Raw genomic sequence first — 25,401 nt, forward strand, 5'->3', positions numbered from 1 at the left:
TGTGTTAACTTGATACTTGTAAGTAGGCTATTATAGCAGTAGACTATAATAGGCCTACAGTTATATATCTACTTACAGTTTATACCGATTATCGCTGCAGGGAGTGCTACAGTAAAATACCGGACTCAACGAGTGGGCGGGGTTGGCGGTGTTCGACCAAATTTACAGTGGCTCCAGTGTAAGCGGTGCACTGTGTGTAGTAAATCCAACACACCTTATCCTGGGCTCGCCTTGCCGCGCGACATGTGCTCATCCGGGTTCTCCTGACTCAACTACATAACAGTATCTAAATGCGTTGAGATTAGCTGCATTTGTCAACGACTGTAAAATAATTTTGTTTTTTTTTGTTTTGTTTTTAAATCTGGTCCGCAACAGGCAATCTTGACACAAACGTTTGAGAGAATACAAGCTAAAGTTGATGTAAGGACTGTTTGGAGGACGTGGAGAGAACATAATAAGCAAGCACATTACGAAAACGTGACAGAGGAAAGGTTGTATAACGAATGACTCTGACCAATCACGTTGCTCCAATCCTTAGTGCGTATCTGTGGGTGGATATATTGATAAAGAGAGGACATCTTGAATGTCCCACAAACGTACCAGGTAGTACGAGTTTATACTCAATCTTGAATACGTTGGAGAGTTGGAATATTCCCGATTTGTGCGTTACCCTTTCTGTTTTTATTGGAAACAACCTGGAAACTCCTGCGCGTGTGTAGTTTCGGTGAGCTAGCTGCCTTTGACGTATCTTCGCATATAAACACGCGTAAAGGCTTCATCCACGCCTCGCGTATTTGCTTGTGAAAATACCTCGTTTGAACATCGGTCTCGACAACGTTTTTTGGTGATTTTTTTTGCTTATCGTGTGCTCGATTTAACGTCGCTGTTAAGACGAGAGTTGTGCCGTTTCCCTGCACATCCTGTCGCCACATTTTATGTTCACACATGCGGCGGCTACTCGTCAAGAGAACCAAATCAATGGACAAATTCATGGAGCAAGGTTAAGGTCAGACAAACTCTTACGGTGCAAAATCAATAACCGGGCCACCGAGCAAAACACCAGTTCGTGAACGGACTCTGATTATTTAGTTGTGAAAACAAGTTCAGAGGGGCGTCTTTTTGTTGTTACTGGGAATCCCCCTCACGCCCCCCCAGACCAGGGGACACACAAGCAAGACAGACGACATGGTGGTCAACACCATCCACTGGTTCAGGAAGGGACTGCGGCTCCATGACAACCCGTCTCTGAAGGACTCCATCCGGGGAGCGGACACTCTGCGCTGCGTCTACATCCTGGACCCCTGGTTCGCAGGCTCCTCCAATGTTGGCATCAGCAGGTGGAGGTAAGGGGGTGGGGCTGGGTGTCACGCTGCAAGAGCCCACCAGTGTGCCTTCTGTGACTTTTTTGCACTGCAGAGCCCATGTGCAGATCATGTGTGAGCACTACAGAGGTGTGTGTGTGCTGCTCCTTTCACCTTCTGCAGACAGTCCCACTGTCACATCAACTCGCCTGAAGTGATTGTTTGCTACAGTTACTGAGCTTGCTTTATTTGGTGGTATGTGGGGCTTTGTCCGTGGTGCTGAAGTTGCATTAGATGTCTGTTAAATGATTTTTTTTATTTTTCGTATTATGATTTTTTTTAGTCATGCTCTGTAATGGTTTGGCGTTTAGTCTTCATTCAGGCCTTTGAAAATTTATGGTGGAAACAATGATTTTTTAGCATGATGTCTTTGATATGAGTTGCATTCAAATTTGATACAGTATAGCTCTGTGTGTAAAGCCTAAAATGGCATTTGTAGGCTCAAGTCAATCTATGGTGTAAAGTAATTTGTTGGTTACATTGTCTTGGTTACATTGTCTTACATTTGTCTGCAGTATGTGTGTTGAGCCTGTATTGTTTAAGTTAATGTAAATCTATGATCTTTATTGGCATAGTAAATTTCACTTTTTCGTGTCAAGTGGACGGAGGGGGGCACTTCAAGTGACTTCACCCTAGGGCACCACACTGTGTTAATCCGGGCCTGCTTCCAAGGGTTTATTCTGGTTGCTGAATGCATGTTTAGGACGGTCAAGTTTCCAGTAGTAATTTTATCCCCGTATCATGAAGGCGTCTTCATTTCTCTCTTTGTCTCTGTTTCTGTGTGTGACGACAGCAAGAAGCATTCAGATTCTATCTTTATCACAATCAGCACAAGTAATTCAGTAGCCCTAGGAAATAGTACAAACTGTACTGGAGGATGCAAGATAGTCTATATCTGCAAAGAAAATGCGTAGGAGGGTAAAAACAAACAGAGCAAAGTTTAAGGAGAGCCTGAAATTCCCCTTGCAAGATTTTCTTGCAATGATAGAGTGAGTAGATGGCAGAAAGTATTGTTGGCCACATGTTTTGCTACTATACTACTATACTGCCACTATACTGTCCAGTTTTTCTTTCATCAATCCATAATTAATCATTTGGGGATCAAGTTTACTTTTCACTTTCATGTCAGATGTACTGAAAAGGCCACAGGCAGTGAGCACGGTCCCGCACCACCATGATGATGCAAGTCATTTTTCCCGCATTTAACTCTCCTGCTCAGCACTCAATGGAAAGCAGAGGAAATGGGGTCAGTGTGTCATTATGGTCATTACATAATGTTCTTCACTGCTCTGACCTACATTTTTGGCATACACACACACCCAAGCCCACCCCCCAGCCCACCCACCCTTTTAGCAATAGTCAGCTACACCACCTCATTCACTATTGACTGATATCACCTTGTCTTATGCAACCTCCACTGCTGCAGAAAGAAGTGTGTGTGTTTATGTATTTGTATATACACGCTGTTCCTGGCTGATCACATAGATCCCCATGGTACAGATTGCCCCTGTTTGAGGTCACCATCACTATTACACTGGGGCCTCTGCCAGCTTTCCAACTGTTCCCCGGCTGTGTATGATAGGGCCTCCTTCGTCATTTGCTGCAGCACTATATATGAACCAGCCAGACTATTTATAGCACTGCTCCTCCTCATCCCCATTTCCCCTCTGTAGTGTCTCAAAACACAACAAATTGATCCGTTCTGTGGGATTGTTGCTGCTGTCTTCAATGTAGCAGGCGTACAAAGTGTAAATGGCAGTCCATCTGTAGTAACAAGCCTAGGGTGTTGGCTAAATACCTGCGCATGTTTTCTGCATCAGCTGTCCAGATGCCACATTATACTTGATGCGGAAATGAATTTCAGGCTTGCTGGCCGAACTACTTGAATTCTAAAATATCACATGATTGCTTGTGTTGCCTTGTGAAAAAGTATCTCCTTTTAGTATTTCCTTTTACGGCCCATTGCCTTCATTTACATCTCTTGTGGTCAACACCTTCAAACTGAATGGTTTCGAGAGTAGACTTGCTGAGCTTGTTACAAGCTATGACCAATCAACTGGCTTCTAAATTCTCATATTCCCTCAGTCACCTTTGTCGCTCTTTCACTGAAGCCGTTGTTGTTGTTTTGTTGTTCAGAGTTTTTGTCGCCACTGTTCCCAGTGTCCCTAGTCTATAGTTACTTTTTTAATCTTCATGCTCCCCCTGTGGCGCAGACTGTAAATAAATGGGCAGTACGAAGCCACGGCCAGTACACACACATTTGTATGCGGCACTGTGTTCGAGTGTGCTTCTATTTTGGGCTAGTTCAACTTTGTTGTTGGTGTACCGCAGCCTTTAATTGCTCTCCAGACCAAGATGTACTGAAGAGAAAACATTCTGATTCAGATGCAGAGGCACAGCTCGAACTCAGACAGATTTAAAAATGTGTATGAGGTGGCGGGTGACTGGATTATTACACCTGGTACCGCTGTCTGCCTGCTGCTTGACAGGAGAATGGATAACAGCAAGAGATTTTCATGTGCTTAGAGTACTTTAGAGGGACATGCTTCAAGAATATCAGCTGAGAAATGTAGCTGGATGTTATCTTTGTGTTGTATCATGAAAGGATTTTTCTTTTCATTAAATGTTAGACCTGTATGAGGCAAAGAACCCCAGGCGTTGTGACAAATAAGGCCGTATTTGTGCACTGAATACTGGAAGCTATTATCCAGTTTGAAAGAATATTATTTGAAGGGTGAAGCCTCTGTCAGTGGTTCTAGCAGGCAGGAGACATTGCAGGATGATCAGCCTCTTCAGTTTTGATTCATCAGCATCAATCCCTCTCTCATAACACCTATTCAGGGATCCATTTGTTTAGAAACTGCCTCCTGTATCTCTGACCCCTGCATGTTACACAGCTCAGGAGACTCGTCCCCTCACACATGGCAGGGGTGCAAGGTCAGATTAAGGTTCATAACAAAGAAATTAACTTCCTGGATATTGTTCAGCCATCCACAGTCTAGAAGATGAGGATTTAGGACTGTTTACGCCATGCGTGCGGTTATAACAAATTTAATTTTCCACGGAGGCTTTTGGGGGTTGGTTTCATGGATTTGGATTAAGTATAGGCTATTGCTAGACTTAAAAGATTTGTTCATAGAAACATCCATTGTACAGGAACCATGGCGTTGGCCTGAGCTTAACCTCTGTCTGTGAAACTGGTTCTTTGAGTAAGATCATAATTCCTCACGTGAATATAAGTAGGCCTACAGCTTCTTGAATGCAACGCATGTTTAGGCTTTTACTGGTTTTCAACATTTTACTACTGGATGACTTCGCTTTGAACTAAACAAGTTATGGTGGCCAATGTGTTGAAAAAGATTTCACCACAAGAGGGCTGCCTATTCACATTCAGTGGTTTGAATCCTCTTAAAAAGCATTTGTTCATTTCCCTGCATCTGCATAGATGAAATAGGCCTAATTAAATCATAAAAATGTTCTATCTGACACCAAAGTACTTTGTCTATCTGTACCACATGGTAATCACATGATGGGCTTAACTCCCAGTTTCTTTACATCAGCTCTCTTGGCTTTCTGGTGCTGATACTAGTGAATGGTTATGTTCACAGTCACAGATACCAAACACCATGTGCTACTGCAGTGCAATTTGATGATACTATTATTCTGTAAAACTAGATTGGAGCATACAATTTGATTACTTTAACGTCAATCTCTTTAGAGTAGTTGTTTTTTACACAGTTCTCTAGATAAAATGACATGGACAAAATTATTACAATCACACATCCTCGATGCAATATACCAGATTGTATATCGCATTAGCAATTTCTCAAAATTAAATGTCTATACTTACAATACAATCCAGTGTTTCCTCTGTAATTTTGACTGTTATATTTCAAGATGAGGTTATAGTGCAAACAATCTTTTTTGATCATAAAGAAAATAATTAGAGTACTTTTGGACTACACCTATTTTAGTTTTAAATGATAGTAAGACTAAATTACAATGCTAATTTTAATTTAACATTTTCTAGTTTCCCTGCTGTGGTAGTGCACCACTGCTAAAGGAATACAGAGGAAACACTGCAGTACAACTTTATTTATCCCACATGGGGTAGTTCAAAGTACGCAATTGAAAGTATAAACAATCATTAAAAACAAACAAACAAAGAATACACATATCACATAACACAAAAAGACAGTCACAAAAACGGTCTTTTTGGAACCGGCCTCTAGTGGACATTAGGGGAAGTGCTGCCTGCCGACATTTCCTTATTGGCTTCAAAATACACCTGTGGTTTTGGCCGCTTGGAAGAGACCGGCAGCGGATGCCAATCTTCTTGGCAATAGTCTCGTTTGTTTACAGTAACTCATGTCTCAGTATTAATGTGGTAATGATTTATTGATGTTAAAATGCTACATGTAGCACCTTGGAACAGTTATTGCCATGAGTATGGCTCCAAGCTACGCAAACCTTTTTGTGGGTGGACCAGAGGAACTGGTTTATATGATGCACCAAATAATACTTTTCTCCCTCATGTACTGCAGTAGCATGTGGATGTTATATTGATGATTTTTTTACTACTTGATGCTGATGTTAATTTGTGTGAGTAATTTTGGAGCACTTAAATTTACAGTGAACTATAGCAGTATCCAATTTATCAAGGAGAGTGTGAACTTTCTGCATATCAAGGTCACCAAATTGGGTTGTTTTTAACCTCTTGATTTGCACACCTAACCCACTGATATGAATACCCTTTCGCATGCCAGTACCTTTCATCCAACTGCTGTGAGAATAGAAAGCCTTCCCAAAGGTCATAAATATGAAGACTGAGGAAAATCAGTTTTTGTTCCTAAACAGACCAATAGAATTAACACCCGCCAAGCGTCAAATGCTAGTAAAACATTGTCTTTGGTAGATAAATCAATAAGTGTCTAACCACACTGAACAGTAACTTTTAGAGACGATAACATCTGAATGCCTCAGTTATACACAGTCTTTGGTCGTTGCCTGTTCTCAGTTTGTATTCTGCTGCACTTCATGATAAAGTACAAACTTGGCCCATTGTATAAGTGAGTGAGCAAGTTTTAAATTAACACATAGACCTAGTAGTTGACCAATCAAATAACAAAAATGGATAGACAAATTGTGAAATGTTGTTTTCCAATTAAGCAAGTTCATCTGTACAACAAGTGAAACTTTGTTGCCTGGTGGCATGTCCAACAGTTCAGAGTGAATTCAGAATATCTCAGTAATGGAAAAACAGTCTGAGGCATTGACTCTCATCAAAGTAAGAATCTCACAGGACTCTCTAAGCCAACCACTATCTGAAATGTCGCTACTGTCCCTTAAAGCAAAGTAGGAAGGGGAATTTTGTTAGACTCTCCTGTGGAAGTGTTAAGCATGTGACTTTTAGATTAGTGACACTTATGATTAGTAGTCTTATGATTGCACCGTGTCTGTAGCTATGATCTTTGGCAACAGGTTTTTATCTTAAAGTTTTAATTTGATTTGTCCTGTAAAATCAACTAATTGATAATGCTCTCTGTTGTTGGGTTCCAGGTTTTTGCTGCAGTGCTTGGAGGACTTGGACGCCAGCCTGCGCAAGCTCAACTCCCGTCTTTTTGTGATCAGAGGCCAGCCCACAGACGTCTTCCCTCGCCTTTTTAAGGTAAGAGACAGAATGAGTAGAGGAGGCAGTCTTACCGTGCTTCAGATGTGGTGACCGGTCGTTGACTTCTGTGCAGCGCTTTGACCCAGAGTGTGTTTTAGTCATGCTTGCCCCTTACAATATCCGGGCAGAGTCCTAACATTTATTGACACTAACAGAGTCCGTAAAGAGAGTCATCGTCACTACAGTCTTACAGAACATGATCCATCACACTTTAAACACAAATAAAATTGGCTCCCTCCTTGTGTCTTGCACACATTTACAGGTAGTGGTCAGTCTTTACATGGGACCACTTGCATATGTATAATCTGTGGTGGTTTGATTTTGATGGGGCAAGATCACTTTGTGGTCCATGATATTTAGAAAAGGAAATATGATTAGGAAGGAAATAAGAAAATAAATAATATTTACCATTGTGTGTGTCTGTGTCTGTATCTTTGCTCCCCAGGAGTGGAAGATCAGCCGCTTGTCTTATGAGTACGACTCAGAGCCATTTGGCAAGGAACGGGATGCTGCCATCCAGAAACTAGCCAGTGAGGCTGGGGTAGAAGTCATGGGGCGGATCTCACACACCCTCTATGATCTGGACAAGTGAGTGACTAGATGAATTTATGCAAATGTCCCATGCTACTGAGTACTGAACCAGTTTGAAAAGTTGTGCTGACTCCCTTTTGTCCCCTTTTCATCCACCAAGGATCATAGAACTAAACGGTGGTCAGCCTCCTCTTACGTACAAGCGCTTCCAGGCCCTCATCAGCCATATGGACGCCGTGGAAACGCCCGCAGAGACCATCACGTCTGAGGTCATGAGGAAATGTGCCACACCCATCGGTGAGGACCATGACGACAAGTTCGGTGTTCCCTCCCTGGAAGAGCTTGGTGAGTTGCTTTTTTGAGTCTGTGCACGCACGTAAGCTGTCTTTGTGTATGTGCACACATGCTATCCAGGATATCTCAGGAACACAGTCAATGCTAAATATGTGTTTTGACTGTACACTTGTGTGTTTTTGTGTTTTCCAGGGTTTGAGACAGAGGGCCTGTCCACAGCAGTGTGGCCGGGCGGAGAGACAGAAGCCCTCACCAGGCTGGAGAGGCATCTGGAGAGGAAGGTAAGGAGACAGTACTGTAATACTGTGATACTGTAAATTATATTCACTCAATGAAAAACGAGTACACTTGTATAATTTGGCTTTAGCTGGCAACCTAATACATTTTCAAGACAACTGAACATAATATGGGACATCATTTTTTGGCCAGTTGTCAATTCCTCTTCCAATTTTTTGTTTTATTTTATTTTTACTGGTTGTTTCTTCAATTTTTGTGACTCAACAGTTCATATCCTATTTGATGTTTTTGATTTATTCATATGCAGATTGTTTTGTTTTATACCAGAAAACCAATGGGAGTGTTAGACATGTTGCAGGGTTTTGGGTGTGTAAGGAATAGTGCGTACCAATGGACTCAGTCGGAATCAGAATCTGTGTATTTTAATATGAAGGTGGACGCATCTTGTCCAAGTCAAGGTCTGAATCGGGCCCTAGCTCATTAGTCTGAGCAGTCTAGATGCTGATATGTTAGTGACAGCTGTTTGTCTTTCTTTCTACAGGCGTGGGTGGCTAACTTTGAGCGTCCCCGTATGAACGCGAACTCCCTGCTGGCCAGTCCCACGGGCCTCAGCCCCTACCTACGCTTTGGATGTCTCTCCTGTCGCCTCTTCTACTTCAAACTCACCGACCTGTACAGGAAGGTATGAATGACCACAGACATTAAATAATTAAAGCAATGTGTATTTCAAATGAGCCTGTATTTTGCCTCAAGATGTTTTTTCTTCTTACTGATACAGTTAAACTTTGTTTTAACTTAACAGTTTATTCTGTTAATTTGAGATGCAAAAGATATGCTTAAGTTTTTAATGTGGATACCACAAAGGAACATTTACGTCATAGATTTTTTATTCCACTTAATTTTTTACAAGGACATGCAATTACTTTAAAATTGAATGACATTTTCTCTTCTGTGAAGCTACTGTGTTCTGCCAGTTTCAGTTTCACTTTGCTTTGACATCTGACATGTTATACACTGCTTTTTATAACCAGATTTTACAACTGGGGAAATTCTCTGATATATAGATGCGCCATCAGTACATTCAATACCAAACCAAATAATAGTAATTTACTTTACCTTATTGTAATAATTTATTGTTGAACTCAAGTTGATTCACCAGAACACATTCCAATTTCCATTGACAGAATGCAATGCAGTGACTTAGAATAAATGAAATACTACTGTGTCACTCACATTTTTCATTGCAGTTCAATTTAACATTAGCCTTAGGCCTTTTTTCCTATTTTGTATGTTTGTTATTGTAAATTGGGCCAAACCCCTTGAACTGACAACAAAATAATGTACAATTCACATGCCTGTCTGTCTTTTGAATTTTAGAAATAGGATACTTGTCAGTTTTTGTGCCGTGATCCATTGATCGTTTAGCACAACACAGTCCAGAATGCACAAGATAAACTTCATGTGCAACTCTAAAACCTTTTTTGCATGTATTCTCATCCCAGGTCAAGAAGAACAGCACCCCGCCTCTCTCCCTGTACGGCCAGCTGCTGTGGAGGGAGTTCTTCTACACGACCGCCACCAACAACCCCTGCTTCGACAAGATGGAGGGAAACCCCGTGTGTGTCCAGATCCCCTGGGACAGGAACCCCGAGGCACTGGCCAAGTGGGCCGAGGGGCGGACGGGCTTCCCCTGGATAGATGCCATCATGACCCAGCTGAGGCAGGAGGGGTGGATCCATCACTTGGCGAGGCACGCTGTGGCCTGCTTCGTCACCAGGGGAGACCTGTGGATCAGCTGGGAGGAAGGCATGAAGGTGAGGATGGAGCAATGGGATAGAGGAGGGTGATGAGAGAGGGAGGGGAAGGTGAGGAATGAAAGGAAGCAAAGCAAGTTGCAGCCAGTTTTCCTCATAAGATGAGATTTGTGGATTTACAGTACTGTGCAAAAGTCTTAGGCGCCCTAGATTTTTTTAATACAAAGTTTGTCTTAGATGTTTATTAGTTTTCTGCATTAGTGTGTCAGTAGACTGCTCTTTATAGTAATTTTTTTTCATTTAGAAACTATTTCATTATTTTTGAAAGCATCTTCGCCCTACAGAGTTTTTTTTTTTTTTTACATGTGCCTAAGACTTTTGCACAGTACTGTACATTCAGAGGAGGGCATGTAGGTGAGCAGGACAGGATGGAGGATTGAGTGGGAAGACGGAAGAAAAGTCTAGCTAAAAAAAGAAGAAAAGCTAAATGTTCTCTGACCTGTCCATTAACCAGGTGAAATGTGTGGGGAAGCTGTATGAGAAAGATGAAAACTGCATGGGTATATTTTCATGGCCCAAAGAGAAGGAAACACACAAACCAGTGTTCTGAATCATACAGAACTTCTGTATTTTTTTTAAGACCAGATTCACACAGAATTGTCATCCCTCACCAATAGAAAAGTTAGAATAAGTGAATGCAGGCAGCTGGATACCGTCCTGTAGCTCCCTGCTGTGATTAACATTTCTACCATGCAGTGTATCTTACTCTCCCATGTGTGTGTGTGTGTGGTTTCTGTAGGTGTTTGAGGAGCTGCTGCTGGATGCGGACTGGAGCGTAAACGCCGGCAGCTGGATGTGGCTCTCATGCAGCTCCTTCTTCCAGCAGTTTTTCCACTGCTACTGCCCCGTGGGGTTCGGCCGACGCACAGACCCCAACGGAGACTACATACGGTGAGGCTCGGCACTTCGATCACATGGATGTCACATTGCACTGTCCTTTCACGAGCTGATATTGGTGTAAAGATTAACCTTTGTCCCCCAGTAGCCATTTCAAATTGGGAAACAATTTGCTGTGGTTTCATCAGGATTTCAAAAATATCAACAAATTGTGGTTTCTTTCACTGTTGCAGTATTAGTGATAGTGTAGCCCAAACTGCGTCACACAGCTGAGATCCTGCTGCCAAAATTAATGAAAGAGGAAGTTTGGTCATTGAATGTGATCATGCAGTAATTGGTAAATGACGACATGGTGAAATTCAGTGACCTAATTTCCAGTCTCATTGTTAAAAGTGGTTGTACACTGGGTTGTTTATCATGGAACATCTGTAACATCCAAAACAAACAAGCATGTCACGTAATCCTTTAGTGCGCTGCGTTAATCTTGCTCTACTTCATCTTCCTGCATGTTCCACTTCTGTTTCTCTTATATCCTTTTCTCTCTGTGCTCCCAGGCGTTATCTGCCCATACTGAGGGGCTTCCCTGCCAAATACATCTATGATCCCTGGAACGCCCCGGAGGAAGTGCAGAGGGCAGCCAAGTGTATCGTCGGAGTCCACTACCCCAAGCCCATGGTGAACCACGCTGAGGCCAGCCGCCTCAACATCGAGCGGATGAAGCAGATTTACCAGCAGCTCTCCTGCTACAGAGGACTGGGTAGGGACATGACCCAGATACTAATATCCTTGAAATTATTTCCCAATTTCCTGCTTCTCAAACAATATCCACGTGAAATCCATGTTAACTTCTCGGGGTTACACCACAACCTAAAGCCTCAGCTAGATGCTAGCAGTGTGTTTTACTATTCATAGCTATCAGGTAGTGTGGTGTTAGTTTTTTAAAGTGATTGTCAGATGTTTCTTCTTGTTTTGAGAGTAGAAAATTGCAATGCATGTTTTGGGTCTCTAGTAATTATCATGCAGACATCGCATCATTATCATGTCAAAGAAGAAATCAAACTCATCCTTTAACAAACAAGTATGGTCTTGGGGGAGGAAATTACAACTTTCTGGTTACTTTACAGGGCTGTTGGCAACAGTTCCAGCCAATCCCAGCAATGGTGGAAATGGAAGTAATGTTGGAGTGAACCCAGGGACCGGGCCGGGGGTTTCCACTGAAGACCACTCCATGCAAGAGGGAACCTCTCATACAGGTAGATTAATTGATTGGTTGACATGTCATAGGCTCAACCACGTTTTTTTTTCACTGTATCACACACTTTTCTGATTGTGCACAACAGACAAGATACAGGCATTTCAGTCCATTGAATCATTTCTTCAGTTTGTCAACCTACATCCTATTGGGAGATGTAATTGCTTTAATATTTAAATGTTGCCAGGAATTCTAAATGAATCCCATCACTCTTGGCCTACATAAAGGCATATTGGCTCAAAATCGTTTTATTTTCACTGTATATCATACAGTGAAATTTTCAGTATTATCTAAAATTGGTACACTCAAGAGGAAAAGATGTATACATATGAGCCTTTTCCAGTTGGCAATGTAACAATCTGTGTAGTATTAGATCCAGCATCTTTGATATCCCCATATCCCTTGCTGTAGGCAGCTCAGAGCAGTTCACTGAATAAATGGCTCTAATATACAACACAACTCAACTGCTTTTGTTCCACCACAGTAATTACACAGGCCAGCGATATCAAAAGTGCTTCACCTGATACCAGGTGTTGTCAAACTGGTTTCTGCATTGCAAAGGAAAGTAGGAGGTTCACAGGTGTCAACTTTACTTTCAAAATGAAAGTTGTTGAACACCAAAGTATTCTGACGTAATCTCCTTTGTAAAATCCCTTTTGTTGTCTGTTTTAATGCAGGCAGAGGACCGTCCACTCAGAAGCGTCGTCGAGAAGAGCCCGTGCCCGACAACGGCTCTAAAGCCCGGAGACAGAGCAATTAGCAGGAGAAAAGCAGAATGAAAAGGGGCCTCTCAGTCCCCCGCTCCGTCTCCACCATCCTGATAGCAGCCCTGCCCTGACACAGTAATAACTAACTAACAACCATAGAGTAGATGGAAATTGGGAGGAGGCGTGTCCAGCTACTCTATCAGCTGTCTCTCTCTCTGTCCAATAATGTGTCCTTCAGTCAGCTGGGTCTTTGTCTCCGCATCGGGCCACATAAGTAGAGAACTGAACTTCTTGCTACTAACCTGAATGCTTCGACGTCTGAACCATGTTTGAAAATGTGCGGGTCTGGAATGGCGACATTCCTCAGGTGTGGATCAGGAGATGAAATGAGGCAGTAGCTGGTGAGGATCCCTTGTGTACAGCTGACACCTTTACCCATTGTTAACACTGAGATCGGCGGCCCAAATAGAAACAAGGTTGGATCTTATTCCTCAAACAAGCCTCTCAGTTATTCATATCAAGAACATGGAGGTGCACTCTCATAAATGTACATAACTTTGTATATTCAACTTTGTATATTCAACAAACGTTTTTTTTCCCCAAAACTTTTAGGACACAAATGTCTAATGTACAATAGTAATGGGGAAATTAGGAAGCAGCAAGACTGTCAGGTTTTGGTGATAGAGACGTCCTTACCAAGGCCATCTTACATTTTGTAAACATTTATTCTTTTTAATGTCCAACTTTTGTATATTTTGTCATGGGGTTTCATAACCTCCTTTGTAAATAATAAACGCGAGTCACCAAAACTCAGTTGTACTGTGAATGCATGTGCTTTTCTCTCCCATGTGATCGTAAATCTATTATTTTTGTATAAAGAATGACCAAATTGTAACTGTTATAAATTGGCAATAAAGGACACAAACATTATTATATCCTATGGTTTTATGTTTTATTGTTATATTTGTTTGTGTTTGATACAGTATAATGGCAAGAGATTTCAATTCCTCATCTACCCCCTTACAAAAAAGAATTATAGCTGCTGCGCAGTGGTGAGTCCAGGCCAGGCATTTTGAGGAGGTAGAGGAAGAAGAGGAAGAAGAGAAGGTAGGTCCATCAGTAGACCTGTCTGGACCAAAGTTATGATTAAACCTTTAAGTATCTCTGAAATCATGAGTCTCTAAGCCACACAGCACAATGCCTGAGTAGACATAAGCATGTTCATTCTGCAGCACCCGGGGCTCAAACTCACAACCTTTGCCACCAATGGCAAGTTGTGATCGTGTTGAGCTACCTGAGAAGTGGGATAGTTAGAGGAGGCTTCACACTAGAACTTTGCCAACCACCAGGGTGCAGGATAACAGCTGTCCATGCATTTACAGGCAGATTTCAAACTAGTGTCAAATATTCAGTATTCAAGACAAAATTCTGAGAATTTGCATACTTCATCTAGACAAGATTGATTGCTCCATAAGCCAAAAACTGATGTTTAAATAAGCTCTATTTCCATTGACTGCAATAGTTTACATGAGGGCAGAATTCAAAATACTGTCAAAAATTCAGTTTTTGAGATAAAATTCTGAAATTTGACTTCATCTATCATGACTGGAAAATGTTGTCATTTATTTTCATGAACATTGGAGATTTATTTAGCGAGAATGTGCAGTAGCTGTTTACAGTACTGTTTACAGTAAAATATTTTGATGCATTGTGGGCTCAATTTTTCTAATTCAAAAATCTGGCTGGATCGTTTGTGGAGGACAGTCTGGAGATGCAGTGTAGCAAGTTTGGTGTCAATTGAACAAAAGAAATGTGGGAGGAGATAGGTTTAATTAGTTTTACAGTTTTGAGAAAAACAGTGATGGACTTCATAATTTGCACTAGGTTGAAGTTTACAAAAGTTGCTTCACACTTGGGCCTACATTGAGGTTGAAGTTGCAAAGCTGTAGCACATACGGCTGATTTTTAATGAATTTTCAAAGTTTAGAAAAAGTTTAGACCATGGGATAAGTGGGTTGGGTCACTTCAATCTGTGTCCCATGATGGTTCAGAGGCTTTTCCTCCCTGCCATGAATACAATTCTGGGGTAACAATGAATCTGTCCTTTTTGGTATGAAAATGGTCAAATTTAAAGATAGGCTACTGCACAAAATATCGGCTATCGACGATTTCATTCTAAAAGTATTGATACACAAACCTTCAAATCATGTTCTGGCTACTTTAGGTCCAACATATATACTAAAGAAATTATATAGTAATACCACGATAAAAAAAAAACGATCAAAACTACCAAGTAGGCTACCACAGACTAACTCCCCATAGGATCCTACTGCGTGGACACTGTAGTGAATAGGAATAACAATAATAAGAATAAGAATAAGAACTTTATTTATATAGCACCTTTAAAAACTGAGTTTACAAAGTTGACAGTCAAAATAAATGCAGAAAATGAATTTAAACGAACAGTGGTGAACAGGAATTAAATTCAGACAGGAGGAGTTGGAAAAGAGCAACATTCAAGTAAATAGTAGGATAACCGGAAGATGAAAACCAAAATAAACACTATAAGGATAAAATAAAGGTAAGATGAAAAAGACGACATCACATAAGCAAGTCTAACCCTAGCTGCTGGACTCGAGAGAGCAGGAGGAAGTAGGAGCAACAGGTAGGACGAAAATCCAAGTTGGCTTGTGTACTGATCTAAATATTTCGTAATCATTGGAGGACGGCCCACTGTGTGTCAGTCAAGTTGCTCTCAGCTCACACACATCAGATCCAGATGTGTCACGCATGACGGCCGTCAGGATCAGGATTTCACGCGGAGTTTGGAGAAGCTTTTGGGGCTTTGAAGCGCATCGACACCTCAACACAGTGGACAACAATTCACTTATTATTGGCAAGGATGTGCCGAAATGATCCGCATCCTGTCCAATAGCGACTGCGGCTCGGTGGGCGTTATAAACCCGACTACATCCCGATCCTGATCCTAGTCTCGTCTCGGTTTGGTTGATCTGTTGGAAATGAATCGGGACAAAGTCCAGAAGAAACCTGTCCGGCTCATTGCAGCAGCTTGTAACGACATGGGGATCGGAAAGGATGGACATCTGCCCTGGCAGTTACCGTAAGAGTAAAATCATTCATGGATAGTTGCCTGAAGTCTGGTCTTAATTGAGTTCATACAGGAGGCTGAGTCAAAAATACCAATATTGTTACAATATTATGCCTGTAATTGTAGTTTATAGTGACCTTATCGTTCTTCATGGTATTTTTTATTTAATTATCTATCTTGTATCACTGTAATATTGTATCTAATGTTCATATAGGGATGTGAAGTGTGTCTGGTTCTCAATCAAGAGTGAGTTTATAGTGACTTTCTCATAGGCCTACTTTAATCTCCTATGGCATCACTTTAATATTCCTATAGCTCTGTATAATATTCCCATGCTCCGTTGTAAACTTTGTTATTGACACGCTGCTATTAAGTTTATCATTAGTAGTAGTAGGAGGAGGAGTGTTATAGGGTCTTATAGTTGTGCTTTCATATTTATGTAGAGTCCTTCTAAAATGTACTGTTAGGCTACTATATTTCTTTTTCCATGTGGAAAATAGCCCAAGAGAAGCAGCCTAAATGAAAGTCAGAATAAGCGAGTTCATCTGCCGCTGATTTTTCTGTCTATTCAATATTAAAAATGTCACTTTCACAGGTCTGAATTCCAGTTCTTTCTGAGCAATGTCACAGGAGTGTCCCGACCAGGTAATCCTCAACATCCAAGTTCTACTGTACCAAGAAGAAGAGCTGGTGGAGGCTTTCTGCTGTTGTCTGTTCACTCTGTAATACAGTGTGTGCCATCAGATGTGGTAGAGAGCTGATGAGGAGTTTTGTTTCAAACCGTCTTCTGCAGGAAAGATGAACATGCTGGTGTGGGGCAAACTGTGTTGGTACTCCAACCCAGACTGTCTATTTCCAATGGCCAATACTCTGCATGTGGTTCTGAGTAAGACGCTCAGGTGAGCTGGCTCTCTCTCTCTCTCTCTCTCTCTCTCTCTCTGTCTCTCTCTCTCTCTCTCTCTCTCTCTCTCTCTCTCACACACACACACACACAACAAGGAACTCTATATCATAACTCTAGCTCCATATCATAAAATACTTTGCATCAACAAAGAGCATGTCACTATGTCACTATACAAGATAAAATGAATCATGTGCAAGACTATAGTAGGATAGTCAACAGTCCAGGGAGACATGAGAATTTATTGGATTATCCACCTGTCTCTCTCTGAACCTTCATCTTTATATCTACCGTTCTCTGACTTGATCACGTTCCCGACAACAAACATAGAATTTCTCTACAAGGTGAGCAGTGTGGATTCTTAACTGAAGGTGCATTAATAATGAACTATCCTCAACAGGGAATCATTCCCTCATGCCACTGTCCACACTGAATGAATAACCAGGTTGATGTAGATAGAGCTGTGACCGGCGGCACTGTTGTTTGGTATCAAAACTCTGCGGCTCACATGGATCCATTTAAAGGCCACTCTGCTGCTCAGCAGAGCTTAATGCTCTACTTAAACTTTTAACAAGCAGCTCCATGGATATGAAACCGCTTGTCAGTCAGACTATATTCCTCAGAGAGGGTGTAATATCCCTTGGGATGATAGTAAAAAAAGAAAAATACATTTATCGATAGTGACGTTTTGTGTGTGTGTGTGTGTGTGTGTGGTTATGTTTTGGGGCTGTGTGTGGGGTTTATGGGCTGTGTTGGTGACATCTCTCCTCCTCCAGAGCTGCTCCAGATCGTGCCCACTTCCTGTGTCAGGACTTTGAGAGCGCTGTCCACCTGGCCGCACAGCCGCCCCTCGCCGACCTGATAGAGACCATCTGGGTCGTCGGCGGGGCGCAGGTGTACCAGGTAACATGGTGGAAACCATTCAGAGAAGACAAGATGAGACAAGGCAGAGGGAAATTTAAAGCTGCACTAGGCAAGATCTATCCAGTGAAAGCTGGACTCACCATTACTGTAGATCCTGTGGTTGAATGATTTTCATTCATTCATTCATTCATTCATGCAATTATTTATTCATTCATTCAGTCAGTCAGTCAGTCAGTCAGTCATTCAGTCATTCATTCATTCAACCTTTATTTAATTTAGACACACTGAGGGGCTGAAACCGTCTTTTTCATTTGGAACTGCCAACAAGTGAAATGTCCTAGTGCAGCTTTAATCCTTCTGTTTTAATATTTTGCTGTATTATAACATTACACATAAGCCTCTGTAAATTTTTCTAGGCACAATATACTGTATCTGACCTACAACCACTGTTGCCTCTTCTTCATGATCAGGACGCCTTGCTGCACCCGTGGTGTGACTTGGTTTACCTGACGGACGTCATGGCCGACTTTGACTGCGACGTTTTCTTCCCTCAGTTTGACAGAAGAGTCTTTAAAATGCAACACAGGTACATTTTTATTAGCGCAGGCTTTCCTCACCTCAAGGCTGTGGCCTTATGTCTGAACCCCCTGAAATGAAAATCAAAACAAGTGTTACTGTACTGGATAGTTATTTTGAAACAGCTACTAACTGTTGATCTTGAACAGCTCACAGGATCCGCCTCAACGTTGTGCCATGGGAAAGTGATTTTTGCTCTTTGTCACAAAGTAAACATCCATGTCATGTGGCAGACAGAGTTGTCATTTGTTTAAATAGATTACATTAATGGAGCAACACTGTGGAGCACTGCCTAAGACAACTCTCCCCATGAGGGATAATAAAGTTTATCTTATCTTAAAAGAATTTGCTGACCTTAACATTGCTGGTTGCTGTTATGTTAGTATGCAGTTAATGTTGCTTCCCTTAAAGCTAAGTTTGTATTTTACAAAATTGCGTTCACTGAAAGTAGCTTGTGACATTATTTTTGCATTACAAAAAACAAAAAGTATAAGAAATGCAATCAAATAAAGATAGTAGCAGTAGCTTAAATTATATCAGTTCAGACAAATCATGAAACAAATGGAAACTGATTTTGTTTTCCCTCTATGCTGCATCCTCACACAGCCGCTTCTCAGTCTTTGAATTGTTTTAGGTTTTATAATCTATCTATCATCTGATGAACCCACAACACCTTTTTTGTTTCCAAATAAGGTTTCCTGGTGTACCGAGTGAAGTTCAAGAGGAGAACGGCATCAAGTACAAATTCCAAGTATTCAAGAAAGAGATTTGTGAAGAAGAGGAAACGACAAGCTGAGGAAATCAAGAAGCTATCAGAAAACTGTCTGCTGGTGTCACTCCGGTGCCTTTTCCCTCCTCCTGTCAGCATTCCACATTTACTGCAGAATCAACTCCTGGATAGAAAGTAGAGGCTTGCTGCTTCAACCCAAACCCACAATGAGAGTGTTTTGACTGAATGGCTGCTGTATTTTTAAATGAAAGGAAAGCTGAAGACTTGTTAACACTCTTAACGTGATCATACATTATTTCAGCCAATGTAAATGACCTTATATTCTTTGTAAACCATGAAAGAAATGTGAAACACTGTGAGCACAGACACTTAAACGGCAGCCCAACCTTTCTACAGATAGGTGATCTACAGTATTTTCCCAATCACTGCCATTTGGTAGGATATTATGACCAATATTAGAAGAAAGACCCTATAATCTTTCAGCCTTATAGCTCTCCAGAAATGTTTAGTTGGTTTCTGAGTATACTTTTGCACAATTACATAACAAATCAACAGAGTAACCATAGCAGCCCATTGACCAGAAGTAGGTGTTAGTCATATGTCTTTGGATACAGGTGTGTGTACTTGGCTGTCACCTTGTCTCCTGTCAGTGCTTCACATCTTGTCCTCCTCTTCAGTAATATTGTGTCTGGACCAAAGCACCAATATGCCTCTCGGTGAGTCAGTCAGCAGCCGGCGTCACCGACTCACCGGGGATCTGCTGCCGTCCCAGCCCACACAACAGATGCCGGTTTAGAGACTAACGGGTGAATTATAGCACCGGTTCGCCTCCTAAAGCTGCATGCTGGAGTGGAGTCACTTTGATAAACAGCTGAATCTGTTCACCGTGAGGGACGTGTTGCTGTTCAGGCTAGTCGATGGAGGAATGTTACATGGTGTGATGTGGCTGGGTGAAAATGGTTCTTTATTGTCTCAAATTGTGTTGTGATTCATAAAGCTGTCAACACATTTTCATTAGTGGAGCTTATCAAAAACAAAAGGCATTTCATGAAAATAAATAGATGTTATGTTTTACTGATTGGAGATTCATTTGTGAATTTATTTTTCATTGTGAAAAGAATTATGGTCACACAAATCATCTGTTTGGTTGTATCTTCTTGCACTGTGCTGCATGTGATGCCTTGAGCCACTAGATGGAGATATAAGAGCAAGACAAGGTGCAGCAGGCCTACATCATGCTGCTGGTAACTGATGACCGGTCTCTCTGGAGAGAGATGCAAGGTTTGATTTTACCACCAGCTGCCAGCCAAAGACATTTTTGATTTGTAAGTTTGATTCAATTTCACATTTTCTCTGTTCGCTGTCTTGGAAATTTCTGAATCCACTGGCTACTAAATGTAATAACAGTCATCTTTATTTGTATATCACTTTTCAAAACACAGCTACAAAGTGCTTTACAGAGGGATAAATGAAAAGCAAAAACATTAACTCAACAGTAAAAAGATCAATGTAAGAAAATCTAGAAACATAAAGGCACAAAGGAGAGGTCAGGAACAATTAAAGATCAGAGTAATAAAATTAAAGAACGATAAAAGGCTGTTACATCAAAGTTAGTCTGTAACAGTGAGTTTTAAGAAGTGATTTAAAAGATGACACAGGTCGTTTCACAGTCCAGGAGCGCTGATGACGAAGGCCAGATCACCTCATGTGATCTGGCCCTACAGATACAGCTTGTTGCCAGGCCCATCTGTGCCAAATGATCAGTAAATTCTTAAATCAATTCTGAATCTGATAGAAAAGGAGTGTAAAGATGCCACAAATGGGGTGATATTATCTATAATGTGACCCTCCAAATGAAATTGTACGTTTCAAAATTTTGATCTTCAATCAGTGTGTAATACGCAAATGTAAATATAAGGAAAGACCCACCACAACAGTCCAAAACAAGGGGTTCAAGATGTTTTGAAAGGCTGAAAATGATTGATGGCTTGGCACTAATGTGTATGACAACTAAATGTGCATTTTAAATGTATTTTAATGTAACGGGAGGTTTTCCCTCTACATTGTTTGGAAACACTGAGGTAGAAAAAGAATTTAAAAAGAACATTCTTTGAGTTATGATGAATATTAAAGTTGCAAAAAGCTTATTTTACATTTACATTTACTGCTCTTGAAGAATACATAATTAAATACCTACAAATTTTAAGTTGGAAACATCCTGGACTGGAGTTTAAATCCCACTGACCTCAAACGCAGAGTATTTACCACTTAAATAGTTGTCCATGCTCCGCCTTTAGCTGGAAATCATGGGTTTTAATTGCGGATGTCATCTGTTCCCTGTGAGTTATGACCCATAAAAGCAATGTGTAAGCGTGGCTAATATCACCCAGTGTCATGTTAGAAATGGAAAAGGACAATTTATTCTCCCTCTTATTAACCTCTCCTGCTTGCCTGTGTAATTCAGAAGAGCACGGCTAAGCGGCGGCGGAGGATGGCAGGACAGTCGGCCGCCGGAGCCCCGGATAGAGGACAAGGGAACATTCGGGTGAGAAATAGAGGTTATGGCATATTTGCATTTATACACCTGAGGCCTCGTGCACCGAGTCGCACGGGGAATGATTCCTTTCTGCCTTGCCTTGGCACAGATAAAATGAAAGCTCCTGATGGACTCTCAGTATTTAGGACTTAGTATCTGATACACAGCACATAACCTTGCAACATGAAGAATATTAAGGAACTGTCACTGCTCCTGTGTAAAAAAAATAAAAATAAAGTGACCTTCAATATTATTGTCATGGTGTACTTGAAGTACTCTTGTGGCTCCTTGGGGGTTCCGCGTTGTAAATGGCTTGAAAATGAACCACAGTCAAACATCCGTCTGCTGAGCTCAAATTCATTACCGGATGCACTTTCGCATCATCTGCCCAGTGGCTATTGCCATGACGACGGACCCATGCTGAGAGTGATGCAGACTACAGCAGATGGGAAGTGGAAGTTGTTAACGTGTTTTTCTCCCTGCCTCTGGACACACAAGTCCCCCCTCTCTCTTCATTGTGACCCCCATCATCCACACAACCAGAGCAAGGGGACCTTGAGGCATTAAGTCATGGCTTCATTAGCTGTGAAGCTCACTCCCCATTAAAAACGCACTCTTAAGCAGGTTTCAAGGGCTTCTGCTGGCTTCAAAACATTCAAAACAAATGCCCTGGCTCAGTTTGCATGATGCTCAGTAACACGGCATATTGATTCTGTGGCCTACGCTAAAATAAACACGTGTGCACTAACCCAAAAGCACTCACAAATGTCTTTGTGCCTCTACATGACGCACAAAGACATATGACAAACACATTAACACAGCCCAAGGGGAAAACAATTTTGCATAAATGATCTGAATCCCAACTGCTCTTTGTGTAAAGATTGCAATATATGCTTGAATAAAGCACTTTCAATCTAAATCAAAGGAATTTTACGTTCCTTCCTTTCCCTATCTCATCGTGTGGGTGCATTTGAAGTCATTATTTGAAATGGTAATGAAGTGACATTTCAGTGGTGAAATAGCTTATAATAAAGTGTCTCCATCTGTAAAGCAACAATAAAAATCTGAGACACAGTTAGATTTCATCCCAGAGGGGAACAGTTGTGCTGCCAAGTACATTGTGTGAAAATGAGACACTGGCACAGGCAGCAGATAAAAGGGTTTCAGAAGCCTTATTTGTGGAGCTTTACTCCTCTGTTTTTCCAGTAATTCATTGGATAGATGTGTCAACACGTCTATCATCAAACAGTTATATTATGTCAGGTGGCATTTTATATTAGGTTATTGTGATGAGGTAACTTGTAAATAGGCTGTAATAAATTGTTCATTTGGCAAAAGACTACCTCCCCAAATAGCATGAGATGTTTAGATGTCATTCCAATTGTCTTACATTTTAATATTGCTCTTGCAAATTATTACATAGTTATCCTTGTCTCTTCCAACATTCATTTTTACCTGCAATGAATTTGCCCTGGTATTCATGCATAGTACCATCTTACTCAATGACAAATCTTGAACCACATCTTGAATCACACCTAGTTTGGATTCTTCAGTCAAAACCATAGTTGAAAGCTTTATTTTGTTGCGAACCAAAGCTTGCAAACAAAAGTCACACAAAAGACTCACAAGTGGCTTGTGCATTGGACAGAGAAAGAGAGAGGAAGGGGGGGTCAAAACAGCTGGGTACCTTTGGCTAAGCATGATGGACCTGTCTGCAACTGACCTATTCTGCTTCTCTTCACCTGCTTAGAGAACATACCCATAACACCTTGCGTTTTGGGGTCGTTTCGTGTAGTTGATTCAGATTATGTTCTTACTCCTCCAGACCTGCATTTTCAGGCATGCCGGTGCGGCTATTTGGTGCCACCTGAGATCGAATAGTTGCCCAATGAACCAAACTAAAGGAGGAAAAGCTCCAAAGTTCAAATAAACCCCTTGTGAAAGAAAACTTAATATATGTATTAACAGCTGAATTGGGGTCACCTCAGGGAGTGTAAGGTTCATGATGTATGGTCACCTCGCTGTAACCTTTGTGCCGTAACTTACTATGCCTGTTGTCAGAATGGCTCCAGGATGTCTCCAAGATGGCCATGGGAACTCTAACTTGAGACATAATATGTGTAACTTATACTCTACTTTGGTGACCTGTTCTGATGTCAGCACATTCTGTACGTCCTTGGAAGATACATAAAGGACTGGTTCAATCTATTCCTCTTGGAAGAAGTGTATGTAGCCTCCTGCTGTGTGCATCTCTTCCTCTTATAAGACTCCTTCAATAAATATATATTCAAGTAAGACAAACCTCTGACTCCTGAAACATTTCTTCAACACCGCTCCAAACATGCTTGGTGTGTACACACCCATAGACCCCAGTTTTATCTGATAATGACAGTGTAAATACCAATAATCACAAGAAGAACATGCATCCAGTTACTGATCTATTCACTTGCATCAGTCCATAACACCCCTGTCAATCATCGACTTTTAAAGGGGCAACGGGGTTAAAGAGCGGCCTCTCTCTCCTCAGCCGTAGCTCGCCATAGCTCATCTCAAAATCCTTCTTAGTGCCATTCAGGGGCTTCAGACTGCCTGTCCTTATGTCATAACCATGCGCCCTCAGTCTCTGGATGCGGTGGTTCACTATCTGTGTGGTCAGCTCCAGAACGGTGGGAGTCTCTACGATCTGAGCCATGCTGATCCCGGCGCCGAGGAGGCCCTCAAAGCGCTCGGCCAGAATAGCTTCAGAGTAGTACAGCAGAGCGGGGCAGCTGAGCACGATGTCCCGCAGCTCTGCCTCGGAGCAGCCCAAGGTGTCCTGGGAGTAAGCCAGGGTGCGACGCATGCTGTCCGGGTTCAGCTCGGTGACGAAGCCCCTGAGCTTGGAGAGCAGGCGGAGCAGCTCTGCGGTGCTGAAGCCCTTGTCTCTCAGGAACAGCAGGTTCTGCCTCAGCACCTCGGGCGGCTTGAGGAGAACGAACGGGTTCTGGCTCAGCAGCTTCTGAAGCCAGATCTTCATGTTGGCCTCCTCTCCCCCCAGCTCCAGGTAGGCCTGCTGGAGGGTGCGGACCATCATCTCGTTCTGCCCCATCGGTCGACTGAAGCTCTGGGGAGCGCTGGCCATGAGCTTGGTGATGATTCGCTTGTTGAGGTGTAAGCTCTGGAAGTAAGCGATGTTGTTCCGCTGGTTGGCGTGGTGGCTGGAGGACGTGAAGAAGGAAGCGGGGAATTTCTCAATAATACCAACCAGCTCCCTCTGGTTTGGGCAGACTGACACCCATAGCTCCCTCTGTGCCTGCATCTGCTGCGGGCTGCAGAGGACCGCCTCCGGGTGGAGCGCTAGGATCCGGGCAATGATGACACCCGACGCCCCCATGTCCTTCAGCAGGTCCGCTACCTCCTTAACGTAGGCCGAGTTCCGGTGCAGGACCCAGCCCTTCAGTTTTCGGATCTTCTGGATGTCCACTGAGAGATCGTAGAGAGCCTCCACCGTCTGCCGGTTCTCTGCTGAGCTCAGTGTTGCACACGGCCTGAGCTGTAGAGGAAGAGCTCGGACTCGCTGGCACTGCAGACACGTTGCAATCAGCCGCAACATCGCAAAGTCCTGAGGGTGACCACCTAGGGGAGGGAGAGGAGAAGCAACTACAGTGAATGATAGCCAAGCAGGTAACTAACTTAACTAGTAACTAATACTAGCTTCACCTATCTAAGTCAGCTAAGGAAGCTGGACAATGGCAGTTTGGACAGACAATTACAACGCCCGATTTCACAGCAATCTAACATATCTAACCATATGATTGTGGTAAATCAAGTGATATGCTGTGATGCCAATGTTCTAGTTGGGCCCATCCTGACCTGCTAGCAGGACAGAGGGTTGGCAATCACCTACTCTCATCATGATTATGTTCTGTTCTATCAGGCACATAAATATCATGCAATATAGAGCTGCAATGATTAATCGATTAGTTGTCAACTATTTTGATA

At 42.1% G+C, this 25,401-nt stretch overlaps 3 protein-coding genes across 3 annotated transcripts; 2 read left to right on the forward strand and 1 right to left on the reverse strand.

The window, feature by feature from the left end:
• Window positions 1-553: 553 nt before the first annotated feature.
• Window positions 554-13,620, forward strand: cry1b (cryptochrome circadian regulator 1b). The gene is made up of 11 exons (XM_071523699.1): window positions 554-1,343; window positions 6,921-7,029; window positions 7,478-7,620; window positions 7,724-7,908; window positions 8,050-8,138; window positions 8,636-8,776; window positions 9,597-9,908; window positions 10,648-10,799; window positions 11,300-11,502; window positions 11,870-11,998; window positions 12,675-13,620. The coding sequence occupies exons 1-11, from the start codon at window positions 1,186-1,188 to the stop codon at window positions 12,755-12,757; spliced, it is 1,704 nt and encodes a 567-aa protein (XP_071379800.1). The 5' UTR covers window positions 554-1,185; the 3' UTR covers window positions 12,758-13,620.
• Window positions 13,621-15,495: 1,875 nt separating this feature from the next.
• On the forward strand, window positions 15,496-19,903 carry LOC139647734 (dihydrofolate reductase-like). The gene is made up of 6 exons (XM_071523698.1): window positions 15,496-15,825; window positions 16,409-16,458; window positions 16,607-16,712; window positions 17,491-17,617; window positions 18,049-18,164; window positions 18,848-19,903. Exons 1-6 carry the CDS (start codon window positions 15,725-15,727, stop codon window positions 18,948-18,950), a joined length of 603 nt encoding a protein of 200 aa, XP_071379799.1. The 5' UTR covers window positions 15,496-15,724; the 3' UTR covers window positions 18,951-19,903.
• Window positions 19,904-23,054: 3,151 nt separating this feature from the next.
• mterf2 (mitochondrial transcription termination factor 2) lies at window positions 23,055-25,012 on the reverse strand. The gene has a single exon (XM_071523697.1). The coding sequence runs from the start codon at window positions 25,010-25,012 to the stop codon at window positions 23,891-23,893; it is 1,122 nt and encodes a 373-aa protein (XP_071379798.1). The 3' UTR covers window positions 23,055-23,890.
• Between the last annotated feature and the right edge of the window lie 389 nt (window positions 25,013-25,401).

The sequence above is a fragment of the Centroberyx affinis genome, unplaced genomic scaffold, assembly GCF_046629955.1.
Source record: "Centroberyx affinis isolate AG114_WGS23_722 - 3 ecotype Tasmania unplaced genomic scaffold, CSIRO-AGI_Caff_v1 ptg001106l_1, whole genome shotgun sequence".
In the NCBI taxonomy this organism is placed as follows: Eukaryota; Metazoa; Chordata; class Actinopteri; order Beryciformes; family Berycidae; genus Centroberyx; species Centroberyx affinis.

What these genes read in the sequence shown, in the direction of transcription:
- cry1b (XM_071523699.1), top strand. Translation starts at nt 1,186, where the DNA reads ATGGTGGTCAACACCATCCACTGGTTCAGGAAGGGACTGCGGCTCCAT. An exon ending in TCCCTCCCTGGAAGAGCTTG is followed by an intron (nt 7,909 to 8,049) that starts GTGAGTTGCTTT and finishes TGTGTTTTCCAG; the next exon opens with GGTTTGAGACAGAGGGCCTG. An exon ending in AGAGGCATCTGGAGAGGAAG is followed by an intron (nt 8,139 to 8,635) that starts GTAAGGAGACAG and finishes TTCTTTCTACAG; the next exon opens with GCGTGGGTGGCTAACTTTGA.
- LOC139647734 (XM_071523698.1), top strand. Translation starts at nt 15,725, where the DNA reads ATGAATCGGGACAAAGTCCAGAAGAAACCTGTCCGGCTCATTGCAGCA. An exon ending in CACAGGAGTGTCCCGACCAG is followed by an intron (nt 16,459 to 16,606) that starts GTAATCCTCAAC and finishes CGTCTTCTGCAG; the next exon opens with GAAAGATGAACATGCTGGTG. An exon ending in GTCTTTAAAATGCAACACAG is followed by an intron (nt 18,165 to 18,847) that starts GTACATTTTTAT and finishes TTTCCAAATAAG; the next exon opens with GTTTCCTGGTGTACCGAGTG.
- mterf2 (XM_071523697.1), bottom strand. Translation starts at nt 25,012, where the DNA reads ATGTTGCGGCTGATTGCAACGTGTCTGCAGTGCCAGCGAGTCCGAGCT.